We start from the raw sequence: 25,808 nt of genomic DNA on the forward strand, positions 1-25,808 counted from the left end.
GCCCCACGTACGTGCACTCCCTGCCATGGATCGGCGCCATGATATGAGTAAAACTCGACTGAGGAGGCAGCTGAGATGGGGTTAATGTGGAAAAACAACGGGGGGGGGGGGGTGTCAAATTTGAATAATCGTGGAAATAGTGAGACACAGACCGAACTCACAATTTCCAAACCGGACTCTGATCTGACGGTCGGCATTACTCGGTTTCGTAGTAGTCATCCATGGTCCCTTTGTTTTTGCGGACAACTTTCCATTATTGAAAGCGAAGAACAAATGAAATAGATCGAGAAACTGAACTTCGTGTCAATATATTTCTCAAACTCGTTTTTTTAATTTCAGATTTCAGAACATCCTTCAGTGATAGAACACAATCATTTTCTAACCACCAATTATGAATACGATTTTGCTATTTCAATAACTTATAAATATTCATAAAATAGTGATTTGATTACGATCATTTTTTTTGGGTGGAAAGTGGCTACATCGACACTTACACGGTTTACATTTTCAACAGAGAATTTGAGACTGCTAATTCCCCTCCTCAAATCGAATGGTGTGGGGGAAAGTACTCCTAAACCCGCTTTCTCGCCTCGAATTCGTTAAGGCCCCACACTCAAGAAATGCGACATACGTGAACATGCACTTCACAAACAATCGCCTCATTGGCCGCTCATCCTATCTGCCAGAGCAAAGTTTTGCTAGTCCTAGTTTACTAGTTTTACTCCCATTCCCTCTGAAAAGTCTAAGTTTCTAAGATACCTCTTACTGCCCCTGCATCCTGGACAACTCTCTTTGTCCAGCTCCTTCGAAAGAAAATGGGTAAAATGAACAAGCAATCAAGGTGCAGTTTGCAAAGATTTTTCCCCCCTTTTTTTCTGCTGGCAGCATATAAGACTTGTTACCACTATTTTACAGCTGTCATTTGTCATAGTACGAAGCTGACAGAACAATAAACCCACTGAAAGGTCATTAACCAATACACTTTAATTTATAGCCCCCATTTTTAGCCTGTAAAAAAGTACTTAACCTTTTTCAAAAGTCCTTTCTACTAAAATGTCATCCTCTACTATGTCCCAGACACTGAGGAAGAATATAAAAGGAGACACAAACTTAACCATCATTATAAGGAAAACATGATTCCATGTTCCTTCACACTCAAGGTTAAAGACTTAATGAAGCCTTAATGTGACATCAACAACACGATATCAAACTTGCATATAGAAACCAGAACAAGATATTTTCATAGCTGTTAGGGGGAGGGGGGAACCTTTTCTTCACAAAGATTTCTTTCATATAAGCCAAATATAATGGTTGGATTTGTGTCCCCTTTAACTTAGACAATGGACTATCTGAAAAATTGTTTTGAGAATGGTAGAAAAATTGTCATTAAAGTTTGAACATGATTAACCATTATTTGTTTTTTATCATTACTGACTTTCTAGCAAATTATGGGACAGTACTTATGACCTTAAACACACACAATGCAAGAAATAAAAGTTAGTCAGTTAAAATGAACTATTACATAAGGTAAATTTACTCCTTCAAATTTGTATTTCATCATTTTATTCTTACAATTGGTGGATCAAATGTTGCACATTTTGTGCGATTCAAAAACCCATTTCACATAATTGACATTATTCAAAAAATGTGCAATTTTCGAATTGAACATGAAATTCTTAGAATTTAAAAACAATCAATGACAAAGGCCTACACCCAAAGGTAGTAACCTTGCTACATGTTTTCAAGGATTGTTCATTTTATTAGTATTTATTTGTATCTATAGATTCAACTGACCCATGAAGTTACATTAAATTGAATTATTATTTAGAGATTTATGATGAAACCAAACAATCAATTCTATAACAAATCTTTTGCAAGATTCTTTTTTTGTGCATCAAACAAGCTAAACAACTAGAAGAGATTATTATGCATAACCAACCATCTTACCAATTCAAATATATATTGAATGTAACCTAGGCTTTGATTTTTGGCAAAGTAGTGTCAGTAGGTTGAAAGGAATTGATGCTGGAAAGATGGAAAAATTCCTTGGAGTGAGCAACATTTGAGAGATCTACATCTGCCATGGATGCGGCTGAAATGCTCAAGGATGACTCCGTGCTCAAACTTAAATTTTGTGATATTGTAACAGGTTTAAGCACTTCTGCTGTCATCGAAGGTAACATTTCTATCAAACTTTTTTGTTTTTTGAGCAATCACCCCTTAAACATTCAGAAGCTGGACTACTTATTAGGTCAGCCACCCCCCTCCCCCCACACCAGGAACAACACAACCCTCTTTTTGAAAAGACAAAATCATTCTTATGGCTTCAGGTAATATTTTATATAATATATTGCAAAATTGGTATTAAATGACAAATGGGGTGTTGGATGTCATCTTTGGGATGTCATCTTTGGATGCTATGTTGCTTGTATGAAGTTTATATTTACTATGCAACTCTCCTTCTGCTTTCTATATCTGAATCTGGGAGTTTAGGAGAGCAGTTCTTATTGCCTTGATCTATGTTATACACACAACCCTAAATCTCCTTATTTTGCTGCAGACGAGATGACAATCGGTCGCAAACACACACACCCACCCACACACAGCAAAACAGAGAATTTCCATGAATTCAAGCTGTGTTAAAATAGCATTTGCATTTCTCCCCCATCTGAAAAAAACTTCAACACAAACTGTTCTTATACGTGTATTGTAATTATGAAACAACAGACATCTAAAATTCAAGAGGAATTCTACCATTCTTTCCAACAAACCTTAGCAGATTGACCCTACCACAATTCCATTGCATAGATAACTAGTCCAATGTACTTTTCACAAAACCATAGGGTCAAAAACCCTTTTTGCTTCAAGTTTGAAGGGCTAACTACAGTTGAAGGGGCTTACTACCGGTTTTCTTTGGCCTTTTTCGATTAACAGGATATATATGTTCTGTCAGCGACGCCCAAGAAACGGATGAATATTTGGAATAAGGGTACGAGGGCAACCAGCTGCTTTAAGTAAACCAAACTTTCAACTTCTTTGTTGAAAAGAATCACACCCGATATCTTATTTTGTTACAAAAGGTTCACAAGGATGACTTCTGGTCAACTTGACAACCTTAGTAATGATATGCAGTACTTTAAAGGGTGTGGCTATAATTAGTACCTCTGATCCGACAGTCTCTAAATTCAAGAAAATATTTGGAATACTCCTTCAAAACAATGTTGAGGATGACATTAGTGGGTTGTGATATATCACTGAGTTAGTACATTCTTCTATAAGCTTTTCACATTCAGGTATAACTCTGCTCCAAAATTGCCCTTTTGCTTTTATATTAAGTAAAAGTACACATCCCACAAAGCATGCAAATCAATGGAAACATCTTTTCCTCTCCTTTGAGATCAACAATGGTTGCTTTCCCATTTGCAGTGCTTTTGCATAGCTGGCTATTTTAATTGCCTACGTGCTAAACTTTCCCAGTCAAGTTGAAAAATTCCCCAGGATATGAAATCATTAACAAAAAACCCTCCACAAAACTTGTACTCATAACATGTGTTTGGATGTTTCTAAGATTTCCAAATATTCAAGCCTTATCCAACTCCTCCTCCCACACCCCCCCCCCACCCCCTCACTCAAAGCCATCTGCTCATTAGATTTTTTATGTTTGAAACTTCAGAACACTGCACGTTGCATGTGATTCTGTGTACCAAACAACTGTCGTTTATTGAAGTATGGACACTATAAAAAAAAAATCAATTAAAAAAACTGTTTGTGTCGTAAAGACTAATTGTTTCTTAATAAAGTATTTTATTCAACATCAAACAACAAGAAAAGAGTTTTATCAGTCTGTAGAGGCTGCCATATTTAAAATATTATCATACAACAATTTCAGAGAAATTTGTAAGAATACTAGAATTTGGGTGGGGGAACATTGTTCAGTAGCATAAAACTTAATAGACCTTAACCATAGATTAATAAGACCTGGGGTGTGGGGGGGGCCCTTGGCATATATCCCCCTGCTATCCTCCTTCCCACAAATACCGCTCTCTGTCATGCATCGGCCACACCACACTATACATCTTAACCTTTCCCCTTTTGCTGAGTGTCAACATAGAAAATTTTATGAAGTTTCTGCATTTCTCTGAGAATTGCAAATAAACAACAACCTCCTTACTAATGAATGTTTGATAATTAAGAATTGCACATTTCCTACATAAAGCATGCAAAATAGAACTGAAGATTGTCAGTTTTGTTTCAATTATGAAAATGTTAAATGTGGATAGGTGATCAGAACAGAATCATTAACTACCATATTAAGTTTACTACAGAACCATAAACTTCTTACGTAAAATTGGCTTCCCTCGATTGATGCTGGAGGCCCCAACTTTCATTCCCTTACCCTACCAAGGTATGCTGATGTGCAGCAGTGCAAAGTTAACACCAATCTGGATTGCTTAAATAAACTGATACTAATATTAATGGTCGAAAGAACGTGATGATTTGAGGTGGAAGGAGGGATGGACAGAGGTGATGTTAATGACCCCTGGATAAGCAGAGGACTGCTCAGGTTTTCATCTCCCCCCCCCCCACCCCAGACAGAGAATCACTTTGTAGCTGAGAAAGGCCTTACACAATCACATCACATGTTAGAGCCATACTGATGCAGATTTAATTAGCAATTATATCGATGTCTCTCTCAACGAGGAGATTTAAATCGTGAACTTTACATACCTTACCATGTGAATGGTTATATCTGTCCTGTATGTTCTCGTCACCACCACCTAACACTCCCCCCCCCCCCCCATAGTAAAAGTTCTAATGGTATAATCATTTCTTCCAGCAACACATTTTGCCTTCTTTGATTTCTTTCTGTTATGCTGAGCATGAAGGTAAGCTCTCCACTATAAACTACGTCACTCATTTTCATTTTCTTATTCTCATTTTATAATGATATGAGTCCAGAAGAAACTCAACTAGCCACTTATAAACCACCCAAACCAACATCACGCTTTCTGAGTACAGTCATTAGTCTGTGAATAATTAGGTTGTCATTTCTAGTAAAGAAACTGTAGCCCACAAACAGCAGACAGCCGATAGCAGAATCATCACCAACTTTGGTATGGGTTGCAAATAACCATCGGCAGTCAATCACAGTTGTTGCACCCTTCGATTTTGACTCAATTCAATACCCCACAAAGACGATTGCAGAATTGCTGTGAGAGCGTCTACAAGAACTTCATAAGGTAACCATTTCAGCCCAGCTTGTTACTCTTGGAAATGGCCTTTTTTGGCACAGGCTTATTTTTTTTTGGGGGGGGGTTACCAATTTTTAATTCTGTTTCAAAGTTTGACTAGTTGATTCATATACTTGATGCCAAAATTTCAATCACAACATGTTTTTGTCTACACATCTCTTGCATTTCTCAACATTTCTATAGGGACATAAGTTGAATCGACAAAACTGCTGCCTTTCAGACTCAATTAATGAAACAACAACATTTCCCATTTGCCTCGCTGGTTGCAAGCATCTCCTAAAGCTTGCTCTTTTCTATTTTGTCATTGCATGGGGTTAAGAAGGTTTCGGGCCAAGAATTGCTCTTGTTTCAACAGTAACAAAGAACCCACCACATCACTCCAGATGACCTTCTTAAACAGATTCCTCCGTTCTTATCTTATCTATCTTATCTATGACATAAATTTCCTCACGTAATTGCTAAGCTCATGAAAAGAAGCCTGCCAATTTCTTCGACTACACATGAGCTCACTTTCCATTTTCCAAGCAAAACCTATCGTAAAAAGTCTGCCCAATGACCAGTCTCGCATGAACTCTCTCAACACAGCATCTTAACCATCTCATATCGCTGTCAAACTGTCCGATTCTTCCTCCTGATTCCTCTTCCTCTCGACCAGCGAGATGAAATTCCAACGACCCTGCAAAGTTTCCTCAGGGACCAGCACTTCCTCGCGACTCTCCCTCGTGTCGCCTTCCCCTCGTAAAGGACTACAATTTTCCGCCTGGTGTCGTGGACCACGGCTTTTCATCGTTCTTCCAGCGTTTCAGGCTTCCCCTCCTTGGAGGCGCGCCTACCTGGGTTTCGCTTTCTTGGCTTTGTGGCTGTTTTGATTGTTCTGGTCAACGGAATGATTCCTTGCTCTCTTCAGGTTCGTCTGCTTGCTACTGCTGCCTCCGCTGCTGCTACTGCTGTTGTTCTCCTCCTGGGCGATCATGTGCCTTTGGAAGAGCTCCAGCTTCTTGATCAGAACCCTCCTCTTGAAGCGAGATGCTTCGTAAATGATAGCGTTCACAAAGAGGTATTTGGTATCCAGATCACCTTTAATGTTCTCTAATCCTGCAAAGAGCCTTGTGAAATCTGTGAGAGAAAGTACAAAAGCATAGAGAAATTTTATTCTAGTATCATTTATTTATAAAGAGTATCTGTCCCTCCAAGATATAAAAGATCTTCCCATGATGAGGAGCAACTTAATTAAGTTTTATTAGTCAACAAAAATTTGCCAAACTTAGCAAAATTAAGTCAAAAATGCTGCTTTGAGCGATTCATTTGAGTTGGTTGGTAGACCGGCTATTCATTTATGCAGCTAGCGAGGGATCAAATTAACATTTTTCAGTTTTTCATATCTTCACACATACAGTTGTGGAAAAGCTTAACAGCTCCATTTAGCCTTTTGATGAAAATTGAGCCCAAGAGGTTTACCAACAAGTTTATTGTTTTATCTTCTTCACAGTTCAGGCCTAAAGCAACAAGAATTTAATCCAAGCTGGATGCTGAGTTTTCCTTGATTTGCATATAAAGAAGTTACAATGTGAATAATTTAAAAAAAAAAGAACATAAAATAAGATAAAAAAGTGGGAAAGTGTACAGATATTCATACAAATATACCCCAGTGTGTACGGTATGATCCTCACAGTGAGTTATGTTGGGTTCTTGAAATGAAGCAACCTCACATAGAATGGGGGCATTAGAACCCGGCAGGGGGCACAATAATGCCTGACATGTGTGAAGGGGAAGGAGTGATGGTTTGGGGTAGGGAGGGAGGGAGAATCCTTGATCTCGGATTGTTCTGTTGGCAAAATTACTCTTACCATTGCCAGGTCTTCTAACTTCCTTTACGATTGCCCTCTTAAGTTCACTGTTGTGCCCGTTGATGCCTCTTTCGTATGCTAATGGCTCGTGTCTTTGACCTTTGATACCACTGCCAGAATCCAAGATGGACTGTTTCTTATTGCCTTTCTTCTCCTTTGAACTCTCGGAGTCTACATGATTGGACGACGTCAAGGAGTCTGCCTTATCCACCGTCATGGCATCCTCCCCTCCTGACTCGTCCACGACTAGGACAGCGTCATCTAACGAGTCATCGACTTCCTCGGGTGGTTTTGGTTCCGGAGGAGCAGTTTGTTGCCCTGGAGGTAGCAAAGGAACATGCGGAGGAAACAAATTTAAAAATCGTGCAGCTGAAGTGGCAATCGATGATGGCAATATGTTGCGGCCAACATTGCCCTGTAACAGTCACGTTTTGACGGTTTTTCATTCTGCAATAACACTTCCATAGTCTTTTCCTTCCTTGGCGAACTAATATCTCCACGAGTAGGAGATGATTCGACAATTTGCTCAATATCTGAATAGCTGGAAAATATGGTGAATTTTGTTTTTCTTACAAATTGTCCAAGAGAATTCGAGCAGGATTGTCTTTTCCAATTTATGAACCTCACCTTTCTGTTTGATTAGAGAGCTTTTCCTCAGTTCTGCTACAGGCTTTCTGAGGATACTGTCCTGTGCTCCTGGCGACGTTGGCTGTCTGCTGGGAGGACTGGAGCTTGAATTTCTTCGTTTTGGACTCTCGGATCTTCTCTTGGCGGGCCCTGTCATCGCTTCATTCACATCTGCTTCATCCACCACCATCATTCTCTGCATACGACGAGATACAAACATCATTTAAAATGGAGATCAAACTTGGAAGGAAATGAGTATTTATAATATTAACCTTTTTAATGGCACGACAGAAATTTAATGAGTATTCGGGTTTACAGATCAAGTAACTATTCTGTCGACAACTTTTGTGTAATTGGAGTATATTCACAGCTAAGCATGCATACCACCACCTGTGTCAACTTTCAAACAAGGATGTATTTCCTTTACGATTGCTTGCCATGATGATCCACAGAGAGAGAGAGAGAGCAATGTGATCAAATTGCTGGAATATGACAAACAGAAGTTACCTCTAGTTCCTTGTTCACAGATAACTAACACCCTATCAAGTGCTCACAACCTGAAAAGAAAATATTGCCAAAGAACCCCTCCCCTCTCCCCCTCTCACAACATTCAATTATTAAACCCTAGTAATGAAAGGGTGCAAAAGTCAATGTTTAAAGCCCCCTTTACCTGAAACCAAATTCCTCCTGCTTTGTTTACCTCCCCCCATATCATTCAAAAGTAAACACTACTGCCTGAAATGGTCTCACCTTATCTTTCTCAGAGGCTAATTTGAAAGGATTCCCAAATGTGTGCAGCCTGGAGGGGCCTTCCTCTACTTCCCGTAATGGACTCGGAATCGTTTTCAAAAATTCCTGGTAGTTACCCATCTCTGCTATCCTGATACTGTGAATATTATCTGATGATGAAAGAAAAATCAAATTCAAAAAGATGAGAAATTTCTCGTGGAGATGCAAGATGGAATGTTTCTTTATTCAGAGATGAGCCTGGGGTTAAAAAAAAAATCATGGAACTTTGCCAAAATTGCAGTATAGGCTCCAGTATGCGTATGCTACAGTGTGTTAGGATAATAGTTTTTGTCCCGAGGTAGAAAAGAAATCACGGATATTCCACATATTCGCGGAAAAAGCTCATGCCCGTTTATTACTGCCTTTCCGAATCTACTTATCCCAAAAAAAGAGAGATAGAAAAAAACTTATGACCGAGTCCTATATTATACTTGACATTTCAAAACCAAGATATGTCTGTCTACAAATAAGCATATTTTAATAAATTTATTAGAGCTTGCATGTTTTGCAGGTTTAAAAATAGAAATACTGCCAGTGTATTATTTGTAATTTATAAGAACACCATTAGAATCTTTTGGGCAGTTTTGTGTAGAAATTGATGACTATCCAAGAATGCATCTGAATATGTTATTCTCAGGTTAACAGACAAACAGCATCTAAGACTATTCTCTGAAAAAATTCCGATAAAATTTGGAATTTTAACCAAAGATTAAATTTCAACATTCTTTTTGAGATATTGTGTTTACAAGCTGGGCGTCACAAATGCACTCACTCACACACACACCCACGCACACACATACACACCTACGCCATCATGAATGCAAAGGTTACGATTATCATCGAAACCAAAATGGCGATAAAAAACGAACCTTCATTCATTAGCCTTCCAGACTTTGAAGATGGTAACTGCAGGAAATTGGTTCGCATCCTCTGCACTTGATCGAGGAGTTCTGCACGTGGGATGTCAAACGCATTCCTGAACATCTGCGGCTTGATGTCCTTCTCGCTCAACCTCAGCATGAAACCCGGGAATTCTGTCACGCTGTTATCGGCTCGTACCGTCACCGTCTCTCCCGTGATTGCTTGTAGTAAATGTTGAAAGTCCTTTCTGGCAGCTAACGAAGGCATCTGCGACCTACACAGAAAAAATAACAAGAGGTAATACCTCAAAAATTGAAATCTTTACAGAAAGCCTTTTAAAGGTGACAGAGGGTTCATGCAAAGTTCTGTCTGAAATGGGTGAAAACATGTGTAGTTCAGCAGGCAGTATTGTATGGAGGCTAGGGGTGGAGAGGGAGGGGGGGGGTTGGGGCCAAAATAAAGCATACAAGCAATTAATGCTTCACTGCCCTGTAAGAGTATCTGTCTATACTTTCTAAAAGAGGGGAGGAAACGAAAAGAAAACCAATCTTCTCCTTACCTGGGTTGAACTCTAATTCCCAGCTCCACAGCTTTTGGCCTCTTAGAGATGGTGGCAGCCATTCTTTCTGCTTCTACTTTGGACTGTTGTTTCAACTTCTTCAGATACGTCACCACGCTGTAACTAAGGCAATTCTCCATCCCGTCTGGGATTAAGTTTGGTGCACCCATCCTCCTCAATGCTACTCTGAGAGGCTGTATGGTTGGGAGGGGGAGTAATGGAACACAACATAGTTAGAACGTATGCACACGGGAAATTATATTATGACGATAGAAGATGGATGTATCCAGCCCAAGACCCTACCAGACATGGGGCATGGGAGGAAGATGATGATAAAGTTGTTTATGGTTTGTAATCCTCGTATAGGTTCCCAACTTTTGATTTTGGATTACATAATAAGGCACTGACATGATATCCACTTGTAAATAACAATATTTATCAATCATGTAGATACATGGGCAAAAGTCCATCTTTGCAGATCCAGTATTCCTAAGGGGGAGTGGGGGGGAGGAGGGGGGTAGCAGTAGATATCCTTGAGCATAAGAAAATATTTTAAAAATGCAGGGAATCTGTGTGACAAGCCTGCTAACAAATTGTCTTTTGTGTACCTTGTTATGAGAAAAAATCATATCTTTGCGGCTAATTTTCTACTGCAAAATAATTCTCAGGAAGCCACTTGTACCACCTTTCCCGGAACTGCCCCAAGACATGTGTCCACAATTTGTGTCCATGCTCGGTGAGCTTAACATATGAAGTTTATTTCCCCTGGTGCATTGCTGTACACTCTCATTGTTAATCCTTCTCCTTTGAACATTCAGGTTAATTAAAATGAATGTCTCTTCCCTCCATTCAAAATCCCATGCCTGAACTTCAAAAGTGAAGACAGATAAGAAATTAAAATCAGGATAGATAAGGCAGAGTAATATACAAACAATGCAATTGTTTGGCATGGAAAGTTATAACAATACACCCACCCCAAAAATGAGAGATATCCCCGCACACCCCCCCTCCCACCCCCTCTGAAATCTTCTAATTTATAGCCTCACACCCTCATTCTATCCTTACTGTGTTTAACAAGGAATGCTCCTTCCTTCCACACCATACAAGTCATGTAAGAGTACAAGAGGAACACATAAAAGAATCATGGAATAAAGTGTAGACTCACCCCTGCATAATAATTTGGTACGTCCCTGAGATAATTATCGAATGCCTGCCTCCACTTAATACTGGGTTTTAACTTATGCACCTTAAAGAGGTCGTCTAGAAGCGGTAAGAGTACTGGATAATTGTAAGGCATAATGACCAAGTTGACACAACTAAGATTGGAGCTGGCCTTTAAGTAACCAAACGCATGGCCTAGGTCGTTGCCTGTTTTGCCACTGCTACCGACGTAGACCTGCGGAGAAACCAAACCAGAAAATCAGTAGGGAGTGAAGAGAAAGCCAACATTTTCAAACTCCATAAAAAATGATTTCCAAGGAGAAGTACCTCTATTTGTATATAAGATTGTATTCGGAAAAATTAACTCATCATTGTCACAGCTGATGAAACTATTTTTTTTTTTTCAGGATTTTCATATTTCTTGCTTATATAGATAGATATATAGATAATTCTTTTATAAGTGCTTCATATCATTGCTCCTAAGGAGCTAGAAATAGTGCGTGATAAATACATGCATGAATAATTCAGTAGCTTTAGCGTTATTTTTAATTTTACATTTTTGTTGCGCAAGACCAAACTACTTCACATGGTTTGCTGCATTACAGGAACGATCACAGCTTTATAAAGGCATATGTGAAAATCACATCCTGTCTGCATATTTAATCCTGAATATGATGAATTTTTAAAATTTGATGAACAGGATACGGAATAAATTATCTGGTTTCACAGAGATAGGTCATGCACAATGGGATTCACAAATATGTACAGTAGCTTTCTGACACACTGAATCATTAGATACAAAATTCATGAACTTGAGAAATATTACAATAAAAGACTAAAAAAAACCCAGAATTATGTGAAAATTATCCAGCAGGAGGATAGAGGATGACATCACTGTAAATGGTAAATGAGTTGAAAATGTCTTTGTTATTCTGTATCATGTATAAATCCATAAGGATTTGCATGTCAATGAAGTCTGAATTCAGACAACATATGACAGTTCAGTCAACAGCCACGTTTCTTTCCCATTTCCAAGAGGAATCCAAAAAAGAAGATTATGAAAAGATCAGTTGCCATGATGACAACAAAAACCACCTACTGTATTCTGGAGTAATGAACGATTTATCTAATCTAAATATATCGACTAAAAAACAACAACCGTAGCTACGAACGTTAGAGTAACGAACAGGTCACAGAGATTGAGTTTTCACTCAGCGATGTGAACTATATCTGTTTTCCTTGCAAGTGGGCACATCTCTTGTGTCTGTGAGTGGACCTGTTGTTGGAGTTTTAATCCACAACTGCCACTTCTTTTCACACTAACTAAACAAAGTCAGATATACATGCAAACCAAATGGTAACACCCTCTCAGACTACTGAACAACACCACAAAGTGCTCTGTGTGTCTGCTAGATTGGGGGAGCTAAATTTTCAAGCTTTTGTCTATTGCCAAGGAGGAGCCGACTGGTGCAAATTAATTTGTTTAGGTATCATCTTCTCTCTGCTTCATGAGAACATTTCCAATGTAGCAGGGAGGAGCTTGTGTTGTCACAAAATATGACAAAACATCTCGTTCGATCGTGAATTTCCTGATAGTTTTAACAAGCAGACGAATCTAAGCTCACCTGCCAACCGACATTTGGGTTTCTTCTCTCCAAGATGTATTGTGTCAAAGGTGAAGGCTCCAGCTCGTACTTATCAAACGGTAAGTTGTCAAGTACCAGGGGTTCGTTGTCCGAACACGTAAATCTTAGAATCGGCTGCGAATCTCTTGGTGGCTGCAAAAAAATGTAGTGTTTAAACACACTTTGATAGATACACAACTAGCGAGGAGTCTTGGCTTTAATGTAGCCTTTTAGATGACACTGCCAATTCTGCAGCTAAGGTTTGCCAAACTTATAGACTGTTATTCAGAATAAAGTTAGAATTGATCAAAAGAAGATATCATAAACAATTCCTCCATCGACAAACATTATTTCAGCTTGGCTTTAATGTTTCCAATCGAGTATGCACAATTTGGTCCCCTACAGACTATTTCAGATTACAAATCTCTATGGATGCAAAGAAGCAGAATGAAAAGTTCCAAACATTCCTCCTCCCCCCACCCCCCCCCCCCACAGTTTTGTTGGTTTTTATTTGAACCAAATGAGACTACTGATCAAACCAATGAAATGAATGTTTTGAGGTTTCAGTATCAAAATTTGCCAAAATCAAGATCTCATTGGAGAACTGTGCCATTTCAAATAATCATTAATGAGAACAAAATTGATGAAAGTTTTTGGACACTCTATATGTGTTTTGAAGAGACTTTTTGTTGCAAAACTTACAAACTTAAGCTCTACCATTGTATCATTTTTCCCAAGTGTGAAATTTTGTGGAAAAGGTATAACATTTACAATAACACACAAAGCAAATTGCTCCCAGCAACTTAGGCATTTGTTGGTGCATAAATGGGGACACTTTGCAAGAGGGACTGTCAGGTTTCTCACTGTACTAACATCTAACACATTTAATTAACTGCATATTCATATTCTCAGTGGTTAAGGCCGTGGTTAAATCTGTGGTTAAATTACAGTGGTTAAATCCATATAGCTCAGTGATTAACACCAGGGCCTTTCAATCATAACGTCCCTAGTTCAAGTCACTCTAAGATTAATATCTGTCGTCCACTTACAGAGTTGCTGACAATTGACAATCCATAATCATGGACTAAAATATGAATCTAAGAGACTGAATTCTGTCAGCTTGCGGCTTTGATAAGCCAATGATGGCTTCTTCGCAAGTTTCTGCTTGCAGGAGGATCTAAAATACGTACATACATACATGCATACATACATACATACATACATACATACATACATACATACATACATACATACATACATACATACATACATACATACATACATACATACATACATACATACATACATACATATTGTACTGAGTATCCCTTGTAGATATAGATGTTCATTTTTGCTATTATATTGCTCTTTGCATTGCATCAAGTTTTGCTATTTACTCCTATTGTTGTACCGTTTTGCCATTGTTAACTTATACATTCAAATATTGATTTTTTTTTCTTTCTTTCTTTTTGATTGATCGCAGAATCTTTGGCATTAAACATTTCATTAAAACTGAATTAATAAGGTATAAATAAATGAATGATTAAGTAGAAGAAGAACAAGAAAAACTCTGAACTATTTTGCTAGTCAACAACCCACACAACTCTTTTCCTCTAACTATTCATTATGTACACGTCACTTACCAATGTTGGAGCATTAATATCAGGCCAGAAAGACTCTGGTACCGGCCAATGGCCGACCGGTAAGCCTGTTTTGGAATTTGGTCGGACGTAGATTAACCGTCTACAGCTGTGCCAACTTGTGTCCTGTGCTGGAGGAACCGGAGAGGCAGTGTTCATCCTAAGGTTGTTGGGTATCGACAGCTTGTCATTGTCTGGAGAGTCAAAACGAAGACTTTGATTTGTAAATTTACATTTAAACGCTTGCAACATTTTTTATAAGCCTTCACTGTTGAGAACACAGAAACATACATATTTACAGCTGCTTGCTAGACTACCATCTAGCATTTCTATTATCTTAAAGATAATAGAAATGCTACCTCCTCTCCTCTTCCCCTACCTCTCCTCTTCCCTGTTGGTTTCTTTCTTTCTTCTCTCCATCCCTTGTCTACTAATCCCCTTATATATATCTCTTTATGTTCACCATGCTCATTAACCTGTCTGTATTCTGTGCATTTTTTTGTCCCTTCTGTTACTGTTACTTGTCATTTAGCCTTTGAAGAAGATCCTGCTAGGATCGAAACGTCAGACCAACTTACTTTTACACGTCTTAAAGGATGAACAGATTGTTAGCAAACTGCTTAATATACTGCTTAAAGCTGAAGTACAAATGCTGCAAACAGTTTGTCATACACCTGTTGTAATTATTAAGCCAAGTCGCACTTAAAAGAAGAACAAGCCATGTCGCACCGTTGTTGTGGAACAAGTTACCATCAGAAACACAAAGTCCTTTACTCTATCAGCACTTACAAATCAGCGTTAAAGTTTTATTTCAAACAAACCTATGGTTAAGTGTATTCAATTGTATTTTTTTATTTTGTATATGTTTTGTTAAGCGCATTGAACCCTGGGATTTTGCGCTATATAAGCACCGGTGTAATAATAATAATAATGACATGCTCCAGAGTCAAAATGGTTTCTCAGACACCAGGGCGATCTTTGACCAAGTTTGTGTTTTCAAGGGTTCACAAGGACTATGCTGGGTCTCTTTTCTATCTTTACATTACACATAACACAAAATGGTTTTGACGATGTTGGTTTTGCTTCCTTTAAGTGTGCTGCCATCTGCAGACAGTTGTACATAATTCGATGAAAATGCATAATTTAGATGTCAAGTAGAATGAGTTGGAATAGTTCTTTGAACCTGTTTAAAAGCCTCTTCTATTTCATGCATGAATCAGGCTGTGTTATTACATTCCACTAACTTGTAATCATCACATATTCAGATCTTCCAACAAAAGACCATACAGAGGGCTATTTTCAAGCCTGTCACACCTGTGTAAGTTGAGCATTGTGTATGTCTATGCATTAATAATTAGTAATCACTGATGATTAAAGTTTCTCCTTTGCTGGAAATATTTGCTCGCGATTATTTTGAGACAATGCACGATCACAATTCAAAACTCAGCATCCAGGCTACTTTGCTAATCCAAATAAGAAGCAATAAGTCATAATGATATATATATAAACTACTGTATCACTATTGCAATAACACTTAATGGAACACACTGCTAGTTTCATGTCTTTTACTTCCCCAGTGCTTGGGCCATTGTCAATTTTTTGGAAAACATATTAGCACTATTCTTTAGCAACAAAAATAAAAAGAGATCAAAGCAATTGTTGCAATTTGCTGTCCCCTTTTTGGACTAGCACCATTCTGTTGGCCCTCTTCCAAATGGAATATTACATATTGAAGCTACTTGAAAACATACCAGAGTCCGTCTTCTTTGTGCCATTTAAGACATTGCTCCCGTGGAGAAAACCATTGGTTGTTGTTTCTGTTTCCATAGCAATTGGAGATTTTCTACCACTAATTTTACCTATAAGAAGAGAGAAAAGGGGGAAATATTGTCCAAATAAACCACAACTACTACCACAATATATATATATATATATATACCAAGTGTAATACTATTTGACAAATTGTTTAGTAATGATATCAAACAGGTGAGCAACCACAGAGAATAGTCAAGGAGAAATTTCTAATCTTAGCCACATCCTTCCCCCTTACACACACACAAAACCATCCAATACCTTGTACAAACTAGAATGAAAACATTTCATGGTTCCTTGCTGCTGCTCATTGATTTGTTTAACAGGAAACACTCCAAGTATGTAATAATGAAGCAAGATCAATAATTGCCTTCTGAAGTTATTAATCATACAAACTTGTTACCACCTAAATAATGCAATAATAAAGCCACAAAAATAAAATAAAGCCACACCTCCTCATAAATACCAATAAAATAAATACCAATAAAATAAATACCAATAAAATAAATACCAATAAAATAGAGCCACACCTCCTCATAAATACACACGTTATCAATTGAAACACACATTCCCTTGTGTAGTTATTATGCATACAAACTTCTGTTACAAAAATAACAAAAGCCCCACCTCCTCATCAATATGATATCAAGTGCAAGACAAATCAGCATGTATAGGTGGTCTACCAATATCACCATACCAAGTTTGAAGAAACTCCAACTTGTGGTTGCCAAGTTATTGCAATTTGAGGATTTTAACGTTTGACCCTGACCTCATATATATTCATGATATGAGCACCAAAACCTATAGGGTTCATCAACTCATTATGGACCACCCACGCATCCACCAAGTATGGCATTGATCAATCATTCCCATGTTGAGGTATCGTGCATACAAACTAAAGTGTCATACACATACACACACGCCGACCTGACTTCAAAGATTCCTTTGCTTTCAGCAAGGAACCAAAAAGCCTTCTTTGTCCATTGCCTTGTGGTACTGTAAAGTTTGCATGTTAACTGATTGAAATGAAGTTAGTCAACGAACTATATACTACTAAAGTTGTGGGGACGAAGCCTTTGTTTTTTTTATGTTAACAATCTTGTCATAGCTACAGTAACTCTATCATTATTACAAGCAAACATCATCTCAGATTACTCAAACGGGGTGTCCAAAACAGGATCCCATTACGCCCAGTCATCGAACCAACGTCTATCCGTTAGACATGTGTGATAATTCTTTGTTATATACTCCCTCTCTAGCCTATTTAAACCACTTGAGTCAGCACGCATGGACTTTGCTTTTCCCAACCTCAATATTTCCCTGCCAAAACTGAATTTTTCATTAGTATCAACTGACATTATATGACATTTATGCCAATTATGACTTAATATAGAAACATAAAACATTAGCTCATAATTCATGGACTCACTGTTCTCGGTAGGAGTTGGATCAGATCCGTACTTCTCAAAGTTGACCACGACTCCACTTTGGACTTTCTGTGCTAACGACTCCAAGCACTGGTTAAGTGTCTTTAGAGAATTGACAGTGTATGAACGACCTTAACAAGGGAAAGAGAGAGAGAGAGAGAGAGAAAAAAAGAAAAAGAATTGTGTTTACGATTTATTATGAACTACTGAACCCTTTTTGACAACCATACTGTAAAGGTTAATGGATTTTTACTATTAAAGAATTCAATTTTTAATGTAGTGCTGTAGTTTATATTTCTCAACAAATTTTGCAATATTAATGTTTTTCATTTTCAGTTGTTTGTTTCATCACAACATATATATATGGAACAAGTATGTAACTGATGACATACATTGTAAAAGGAAGTGCCCTAAAAACCATTGTAGGCTTATCTAGTAGGCACTCCTCGTATAACACAGTTGAACTAATACGAATGGACAAGAATATATATCAAAGGAAAGAACAAAACATAAGCAAACAATAAATATCAAAAGGATTGCAAAAGAAGGAAATGTGGTAGTAGTCAGTAATATCTCACATAGCTATTTCTCAATTTTCTTCTGAAAGATGAAACAGTTCTATAAACTATAATGTTTAATAACCTGTGTCAATGAGTTACAGAGAGAATTTGCGTGAATCCTTAAACAATGTTTGGCAGTACTAGTCCTTAACCGTGAAGTGTAAAGGTCATCAGCTGACCTAGTGTTACAATTGTGGATTTTGTCAATTGTAGGTTAAGAAATTTGTGAAATTTGCTGGGAGTAGATTATCAACAATGCAGTAAGCAAAAGCTCAGCTATATTGCCATGTATGAGAACAATAAGCTTGAGCAACTTCAGAGAAGAAACAACTTATTCAGCATGTTTAGCATGACGTGATACATGATAAATTGTTCCTTTGCAAAAGTATTAATTTGTTGAGGTAGACATTGTATGCCCCAGACCAGACCAGAAAGTTAAGCAGTACGTCAAATGTAGTAAAATTAATGTACAGTACGTAACAAAGAGGGAAGGATATTTTTCAGAAAGAAATGTCTCAACTTTCAGAGAATACCAGTTCCATTTGGGACCTCAGTGGAAGTAGAGTCAATATGATATTTACAAGTTAATCTTGTATCAATAATGACACCAAGGAATTTTATATCATCTACCTTGTGTATGCGCTACTATATTGTAACTAAAATCATGTAATTGGTTTTTGCCCACATTTAGTGACATTTTGTCAGCAGAAAACATATAATATGATAAACTTGCAATTCACTGCATATTGTGTCCTTCATCCTTTTCAAAGTCATACGTTTGTAGCAAAGATAATATTAGAACTTACATTTGAGACGTTACATATATCATTTACATATGAAGTCATAAAAAGTAAATGGACCTAGAATAGAACCTTGGGGCACATCACAAATGATATTGTGAGAGCCAGAATAAGAACCATTACAAGATGTAAATTTTTTCCTGTTACAGAGGTAGCTACTGAGCCACTTTGAGCCCTTACCTCTAACACCATAATGCTGAAGCTTCTTAATATTTAAGAAACTGTTGTGATCAATCGTGTCAAATGCTTTTGATAAGTCCAGGCAGATACCAACTCAAGACTGTTTCAAATCCAGAGCAGTAGTTATTTTATCGACTAGCTAATTCCGTAGAGCACCCTGGCCGAAAGCCATATTGACCTGGATATAATATATCTTGTTATATATCAAGTTTACATCAAGTTTACATCAAGTTTATATATCTTGTTTCCAGAGAAAATTGTAGATTTGGTTGTAGACAATCATTTAATTTTTTTGTTTTTGGAAAAGCATGACAAGATAGAAACAGGTCTGTAATTGTTGAGAGTGGAAGGATGACCCTTTTTGGAGAAGAGGGATTACTTTTGCTATTTTAAGTTGGGTACTGGTTTACATTAGTCCTATATACTGTATTTCAGAGGCCAGCAAAGGACCTATATTTACAAAATAGTTGCTAAAAGCATACACCCAAGATATGTGGGGGGTAACCAATTGAATATATATAGACATTCCTTGTTTGATGCACGTCTTCTGGTGACAAATAAATATCATATATTATGTAGCAAGCTGTTTTAGAGTTTTGTATTGTTACTTCTATTAATCCATTATAACACAAAGTACAATGGTCTTACTGTACAATGGATTGATGTACATTTAACTGTACACACTTTGATTTATATTAAAGACCTGTATTAATTTCTGACTTGATGCTGGTAGGTAACAGTAGGACTATGAAAGCGCTGGTTGATGCCAACTGCCGACAAACAACTTAGTAAGGGCACAATTTCTGAATGAATGATAGTGAGGGTAAATCATATAATGATTTAAAACAAAACAGAATCAAAATGTTTGTCTACTATTAACTTTTACTCTACTGGAAACAAGAATTAGCTTTCACTTTCAAATTAAAATTCTTTTCAGACAAAGAAAAAATCTCTTTCAAGGTACATGGGATGCATCAGAAACAAAAGCACTCCAACCCCTAATGCAAGCAACAGGAGTGAATTAATAAAAACATCTATTCAGTGTTGTCTATAAACTAACACAAAAAAGCCAGGTCTAAATTAAATCCTACCACAAAATTTGTAGTGAGACTTGCAAATTCTACGATATCATATCGATACAACTCTTATCAGATTTAGACTTGCAAGTTGCTTATCGCTCATGCAAAATAACCTCATCTAGGGAATTTGTCAGCGTTTGAACTTTTAACCATCTCCAGAAACAATTGCTAAGTAGATACAGAAGCTCTTCACAGTCATTAGTTACGGAACCATCATCAGTATTTTCTGTCTACTGGGAAGTAACCTTAAAGTTTAAGCTTTACTGAAATGTAAACAAAAATTCAAATAACTTTGTATAAAATTGGAAAATTCAACTCCCTCTCTCCACCCACTCCTTTTTACACAAACAATACATCTAGTATTTGAGTACAGACTCCTGCAGTCTGTAGGAGATTAGTCTAAACAATGCAGGGGTGAGAATCACAGAAGAAATTGTTCATGCATGAGATAATCAGTTACGATGACAGTTCATCTAGGATGGCAAGTACAGTAGGCCACAATGTACAGTAGGCCAGAATAGGCACGGTTGAAGGCGGTGCTATGATTGTGGGGAGACAGGTAAGCGAGGAACGAAGTAAATTAAACTAAACACACATACTTCTGCTGACTTTCCTTGGAAATAGGTTACTCATGTTTGACTTTTAAAATGCCTGCAGACCCTGCAGCACACTTTCAATTATGTCACTGATTCATCATCAGTTGTAATGGATGCATGCAGAAAATAAGGGAAGTTTTCCCTTGCTCTGACTCCTTTGACTCCAGACCTTTAAAAGTATTAAATGTATCTTATTCCGGAGAATTCCGACCACAGTAACGGTTATATGGAGTAGTTAAAGCATAAAACTACGCCACGGAGCAAAACCAAAAATATCATCATCACTTTTGACCTTTAAAAGTACTTTTGTTTGCTTAGCATTGCAAAGTTGCTGTATAAAATTCTACACACCAGCCTGTTTTCTGATGCAAATTTTGTAAGAGTTGCAAACAGATTTAACTTGACAACAAACTTTAAGGATGAGATCAATTTATGCGGGCATCTATGGCAAATTGATCAGAGGGGCATGATGGCAGCGTGTGATTCTAATGGGCAATACAGCAAGCGACTGGCAGGGGCAGCAATTTGTTGTTGGTATATTTGAATAATCATAATAATTAACAGTTCTTATATAGCGCACTTACAATAAAGTCTCGCCACGCTGTACTTAAACCTGGTCATTGGTAACTTGTCACACCTACACACCAAAGTGTGCACTATTCAAACAATCTCTCCTGGGGCAACACAGTGCACCACAGCCATGTGTCCCTGCACGCAACTATATTTACAAGTCACCTCGCAAGTCCCCATTTATACACCTGGGTGAAGAGAGGCAATGGAGATAAAGTGAACCTGTAATCCTTAGATCACAAGTCCACTGCCTTAACCACTTGACCACAACCCCCTCCCAGTCTGGTCCAAACTATAAACTCTAATATGCTATCATGCCATATGACATACCTCCTGTGACTTCGCACATTGCGTTGATTGGTGACTCATCCACATTAACCAAGGACCTGGCATTGGGTTTGTCCTTATCTATCTCTAGACTCGGTACTCCACCCATTCTTAGAACCAACGCAAAGAGTCTCTGGTCCCATCTGAAAGGTTCCTTCGTCAGTTCACTGCCAGGAAACATATGAGCCATCGGCAAAGAGAGCTGTTTGAGGTGAAGATATCAAATCAGCAGCCTGTCATGATTGTCATCTGAAGTACAGCAATTCTTACATGCTTTTAAATACTTGATTTGGAGAAGATAACTCAAACAGTCTATGATGAAAATTTGTTTCTACTGGGTTAGATCAAAATCCAGAAATCCTGACCTTTTTGGCAAATTCATCTTTATCTGTATAACATGTTTCTTTTCTCCATTCAAACATACTTACTCTATACTGATTCACCTCAATGTTAGATTTTAGGGAAAAACTTAAATACATATCATAATACATCATTTCTATTCTGGCTTTAACCTCTCATTTAATGTTTTAAAAAGTAGAAAAAGCTTGTCTCAAGTCAAATGGAAACTCACCTCCTCTTGCACTCCTGTTGCATTGACTAATTTGTCACCATCAGTAAGAGCTATGACCAGTGCAGGTTCCAAGAAAAATGGATTCCGGCCCTGCATAAGTAAAATCAAGAGCATAAATTACATTTTTATCACTGAAATATTCCAATGGCCACACAGTACTTGTAGGTGTCAAAACGTTACTAAGGTGACAATATAATATTATAGCACTCTATCTTATTGAGTGACTATTACAATGATGAAAGATGAAATGGAAATAAACCTTTCAATCAATAACACTTACGTTCAAAGTCAAAATAATAATCATCGGATCTGATGTTATAGAAACAACTTATGTCTCAAACACTGGTAGCTACTGTATGTAATCACAGCTTATACATGTACCTAGTCAAGTCTTTAGAATACAAAGGAAGATTCAAGAAACATCTACCTACCAGAACAACAAGCATATATATTTTAGGCAGAACTATGGTGATTGATGTGTCAAAGACACAGGGAAGAAAATGAAGATTTGAGTTTTCTGCTTCCCCTCTCAGTATTATTCTTCAGCAAGGTGTTTAATTATCTAATTAAAGGCAATGAAGACTTGCGCACAAAGAAACGTCTGATGCCGGTAATCTGACCTAGTTTCGGTGTAACAGAAGTGATAGACACCACCATTGATCCCAAAAAAATACACAAACAGCTTGCTACCATCGGTTATTAGACACTAGTGTACAGTCCAATGCATGCAGCTACGGTCAACACCCACAACACAGTGACAAGAAAAAAACTTCCCTTGCAAGCAACAGAAAGTTATCTTTTTCAGAGGGGGGCGCGCGGTTTGGGGCGAGTCTTCAATGCTTTTAAACACACCTCACTGTCTGAGAATAACTTGAAAGGTCAAAATTACCACCAGGAAGATACTCTTGGATACCTTCAACAATTTCACCATGCATAAATTTTGAGCCACATAATGTTCTACAAACCTGTCCATAATTGTCAATCCCTGAATGTAGTCTGTTTACATTCAGAAGGTCAAAGGTCTGCTTTAAAGCTGACCCTAAGCTTGTCAATCCAGTTGGTTGTAAATTCTTCAATTCATTCATAAATGTTGCATGGTTCTCCTTCCAGCCAGCCTGTTAATTTTGGATAAGAAAACAAATGTAATAAATTAGACATCGTTAAAGAAGTGAAAAAACCTTCTTCTGTTTTTCCTTTTCAAGATGAAAATAATATTATGTCTTTTATCACTATTAGTTCAATCTAAGAGTTTCTGTTTTAGTGGCTTTTAAATTGAAGTTGTTGTGTAAACTGTCAACTTTCACCAACTTCTAAGTTCTGTTCTTAAAGTTTGTTACTTAACAAAAAGGTAGTGTCTTCTTATATTTGACAGTTGGCACAGTATTTTAATGTACATACTTCATTTGTGTCAGATGCCACTTCTTAGATTTAATGTATGTGGATGAATGTTTAATATTTAAAACATCCTTACTCTAGTAAATACAGCCAATATGAATGAGCACCGCAAGCACATGTTTCTATTATATACTTGAATTGCGTGTAAGATCTGCACAAGCTTGGAATTAGATGCAATATAAAAAAACTCAACCTGTCTGACCTAACAAATATGCCAATTTTAATGCAAAAAAGTTCCATTTACAAATGACCAATGATCTAGTAAGGACATTAGACATACTTAAATTAGAAGCAGATGGTAGCATGAAAATTGGCAAACTATTGCCTATCTGTAAGATATGCCTATAGGCTAGACTGTAAGCTCAACAAGTTTTGTTTTTCTTTGTTTGCAACTAGCCTACGCAAATACTGTAAATTGGTAGATAAATATCAAGAAAGGTGATACACTGTACCATCGTATAAATAAACATGTAAGGCTATAAATAAAAAGTTGATGTAAAAAGGTCCTACATATTTAAATCACATTGATTAATATTCAAATTTCACACTATGACCCCACCAACTATGTGACGTCGCAGATCTCGACCAATCCTATACCTAGTTATCAGAAGGCAGCAAAATGTCCTCCGTTCTGCCGGAAGAATAGTTGCTCTCTACGAATTATGTCAGATTGTGTTGTTTTGCTATAAATTTTCAGGACAAAATTATGTAACTTGTGAGTGGCTGTTTTCTACTTATTGAGATAAAATTTGAAGGAATTGTGGCATCTATAAAGCGAGAAACGAACCTTCACGGTCGCTGGTGGATCGTCACAGCTGACAAGCATGTATCGGTCTCCTCGGCTTGCAGGTTCTCTCGCTCTGAGCTGAAAACAATGAAAGAACAGTTTTTGTACCTGTAAACCCTTGCTTGCACAAGCTTTGCCAGACATTCGACATTACTGGGCGATTGTCATAATCGTGATCGAATGGGAACAGTAATTATATCACCAGCTATCAGTAACTTAGCCTAGGTCCCAACTCTTACCTTTAGGAAGGTCTCTACGGCGCCTTTGGCCAAGTCCAAAGCAGAAGTACCCAAATACGTCCTTTGATTCATAGAAGCACTCGTGTCCAAAAGGAACACGAGTACTGGCATTTTGATTCCTACAATCACAGCTAACCACAGTGTAAATTTTGACCGAATTTGTGTCCTGATTATCCCAAATAATCCTGCGTAATTACTCCACTAGCTTCCCACCGTGTCACAGCGATAGGCTGCCAAATTAAGCAGCTACATTGTATACACAGTCGTGTTAGGCCTATACGTACGTATATGTACGTTGGTTACACACAACTGATCTTCCTTGCGTACTCGTACTCGATTGTCAGACACATTGTGTCACGTGACTCAAACAAGGCCTCCACACGATTGGCTAATCTTACATGTTGATTTCTTGCTCTAATTTGCATCTTTCTGTAAAGCCACCCTGTGTAGTGTAGTACGTGCGACTGCGGAAAAGTTTACCTCAATAGAAAATGCATTTTTGTTTCCAGTGTGCCGAAAATTTGAGTTGAAAAATTAGACAGCTGAGGTCCGCATTTTGCTGGGAAGATTTGCACTAAATAACTTTTCAAGTGAATTCTTATGATTCCTTTTAAGTTGACTATATTCGATCAAGGTAACAAGGCATGCTAAAATTTTCACAAAGTGAAGTTGAAAGATGGGGCATCTATAAACACGGATATTTTATAATTTTGGACTGAAACGGATCCCATCAAAACATTTGAATAAGTCGAATTCTTAAAGCGGCGATGTATGTTTGTAACAAGAATTGTGTATGTGTAATAATAATTCGTTCCTGAACTTAACCGTGCTGTAATGGTCCCTTAATTCTAGAGAGTGTACCCACCGCTGTGATGTGGTCATTGTTCGTCATTTTTTACGAAAGGGTTTCGTCATCCGTGCTAGAAGTTTGCAAAATTTATGCTTATGCAACATATATCAATCAGTACGTGGTAGGCCTATATAAATATGACCATGTTGGCTACACGCCTGTCATTTAAATGGCAGCGCCCTGATATGAAACAGGTACAATCCACTCCCCTGCAGTGGGTTTTTATGTCCAGTTGCCATTTTAGACAAGTTTAG

The 25,808-nt window shown here is 37.7% G+C and overlaps 1 protein-coding gene across 1 annotated transcript; it reads right to left on the reverse strand.

The window, feature by feature from the left end:
- Nucleotides 1-292: 292 nt before the first annotated feature.
- LOC139975468 (integrator complex subunit 6-A-like) lies at nucleotides 293-25,037 on the reverse strand. Its single transcript, XM_071983467.1, has 16 exons — nucleotides 24,705-25,037; nucleotides 24,466-24,543; nucleotides 23,249-23,398; nucleotides 22,284-22,373; nucleotides 21,716-21,914; nucleotides 17,603-17,731; nucleotides 16,113-16,220; nucleotides 14,365-14,555; nucleotides 12,722-12,874; nucleotides 11,101-11,331; nucleotides 9,936-10,129; nucleotides 9,385-9,650; nucleotides 8,477-8,625; nucleotides 7,727-7,922; nucleotides 7,100-7,417; nucleotides 293-6,368 (listed from the first exon to the last, which is right to left on the reverse strand). Exons 1-16 carry the CDS (start codon nucleotides 24,813-24,815, stop codon nucleotides 6,082-6,084), a joined length of 2,850 nt encoding a protein of 949 aa, XP_071839568.1. The 5' UTR covers nucleotides 24,816-25,037; the 3' UTR covers nucleotides 293-6,081.
- Between the last annotated feature and the right edge of the window lie 771 nt (nucleotides 25,038-25,808).

Source organism: Apostichopus japonicus, chromosome 10 (assembly GCF_037975245.1).
Source record: "Apostichopus japonicus isolate 1M-3 chromosome 10, ASM3797524v1, whole genome shotgun sequence".
Lineage (NCBI taxonomy): Eukaryota > Metazoa > Echinodermata > Holothuroidea > Aspidochirotida > Stichopodidae > Apostichopus > Apostichopus japonicus.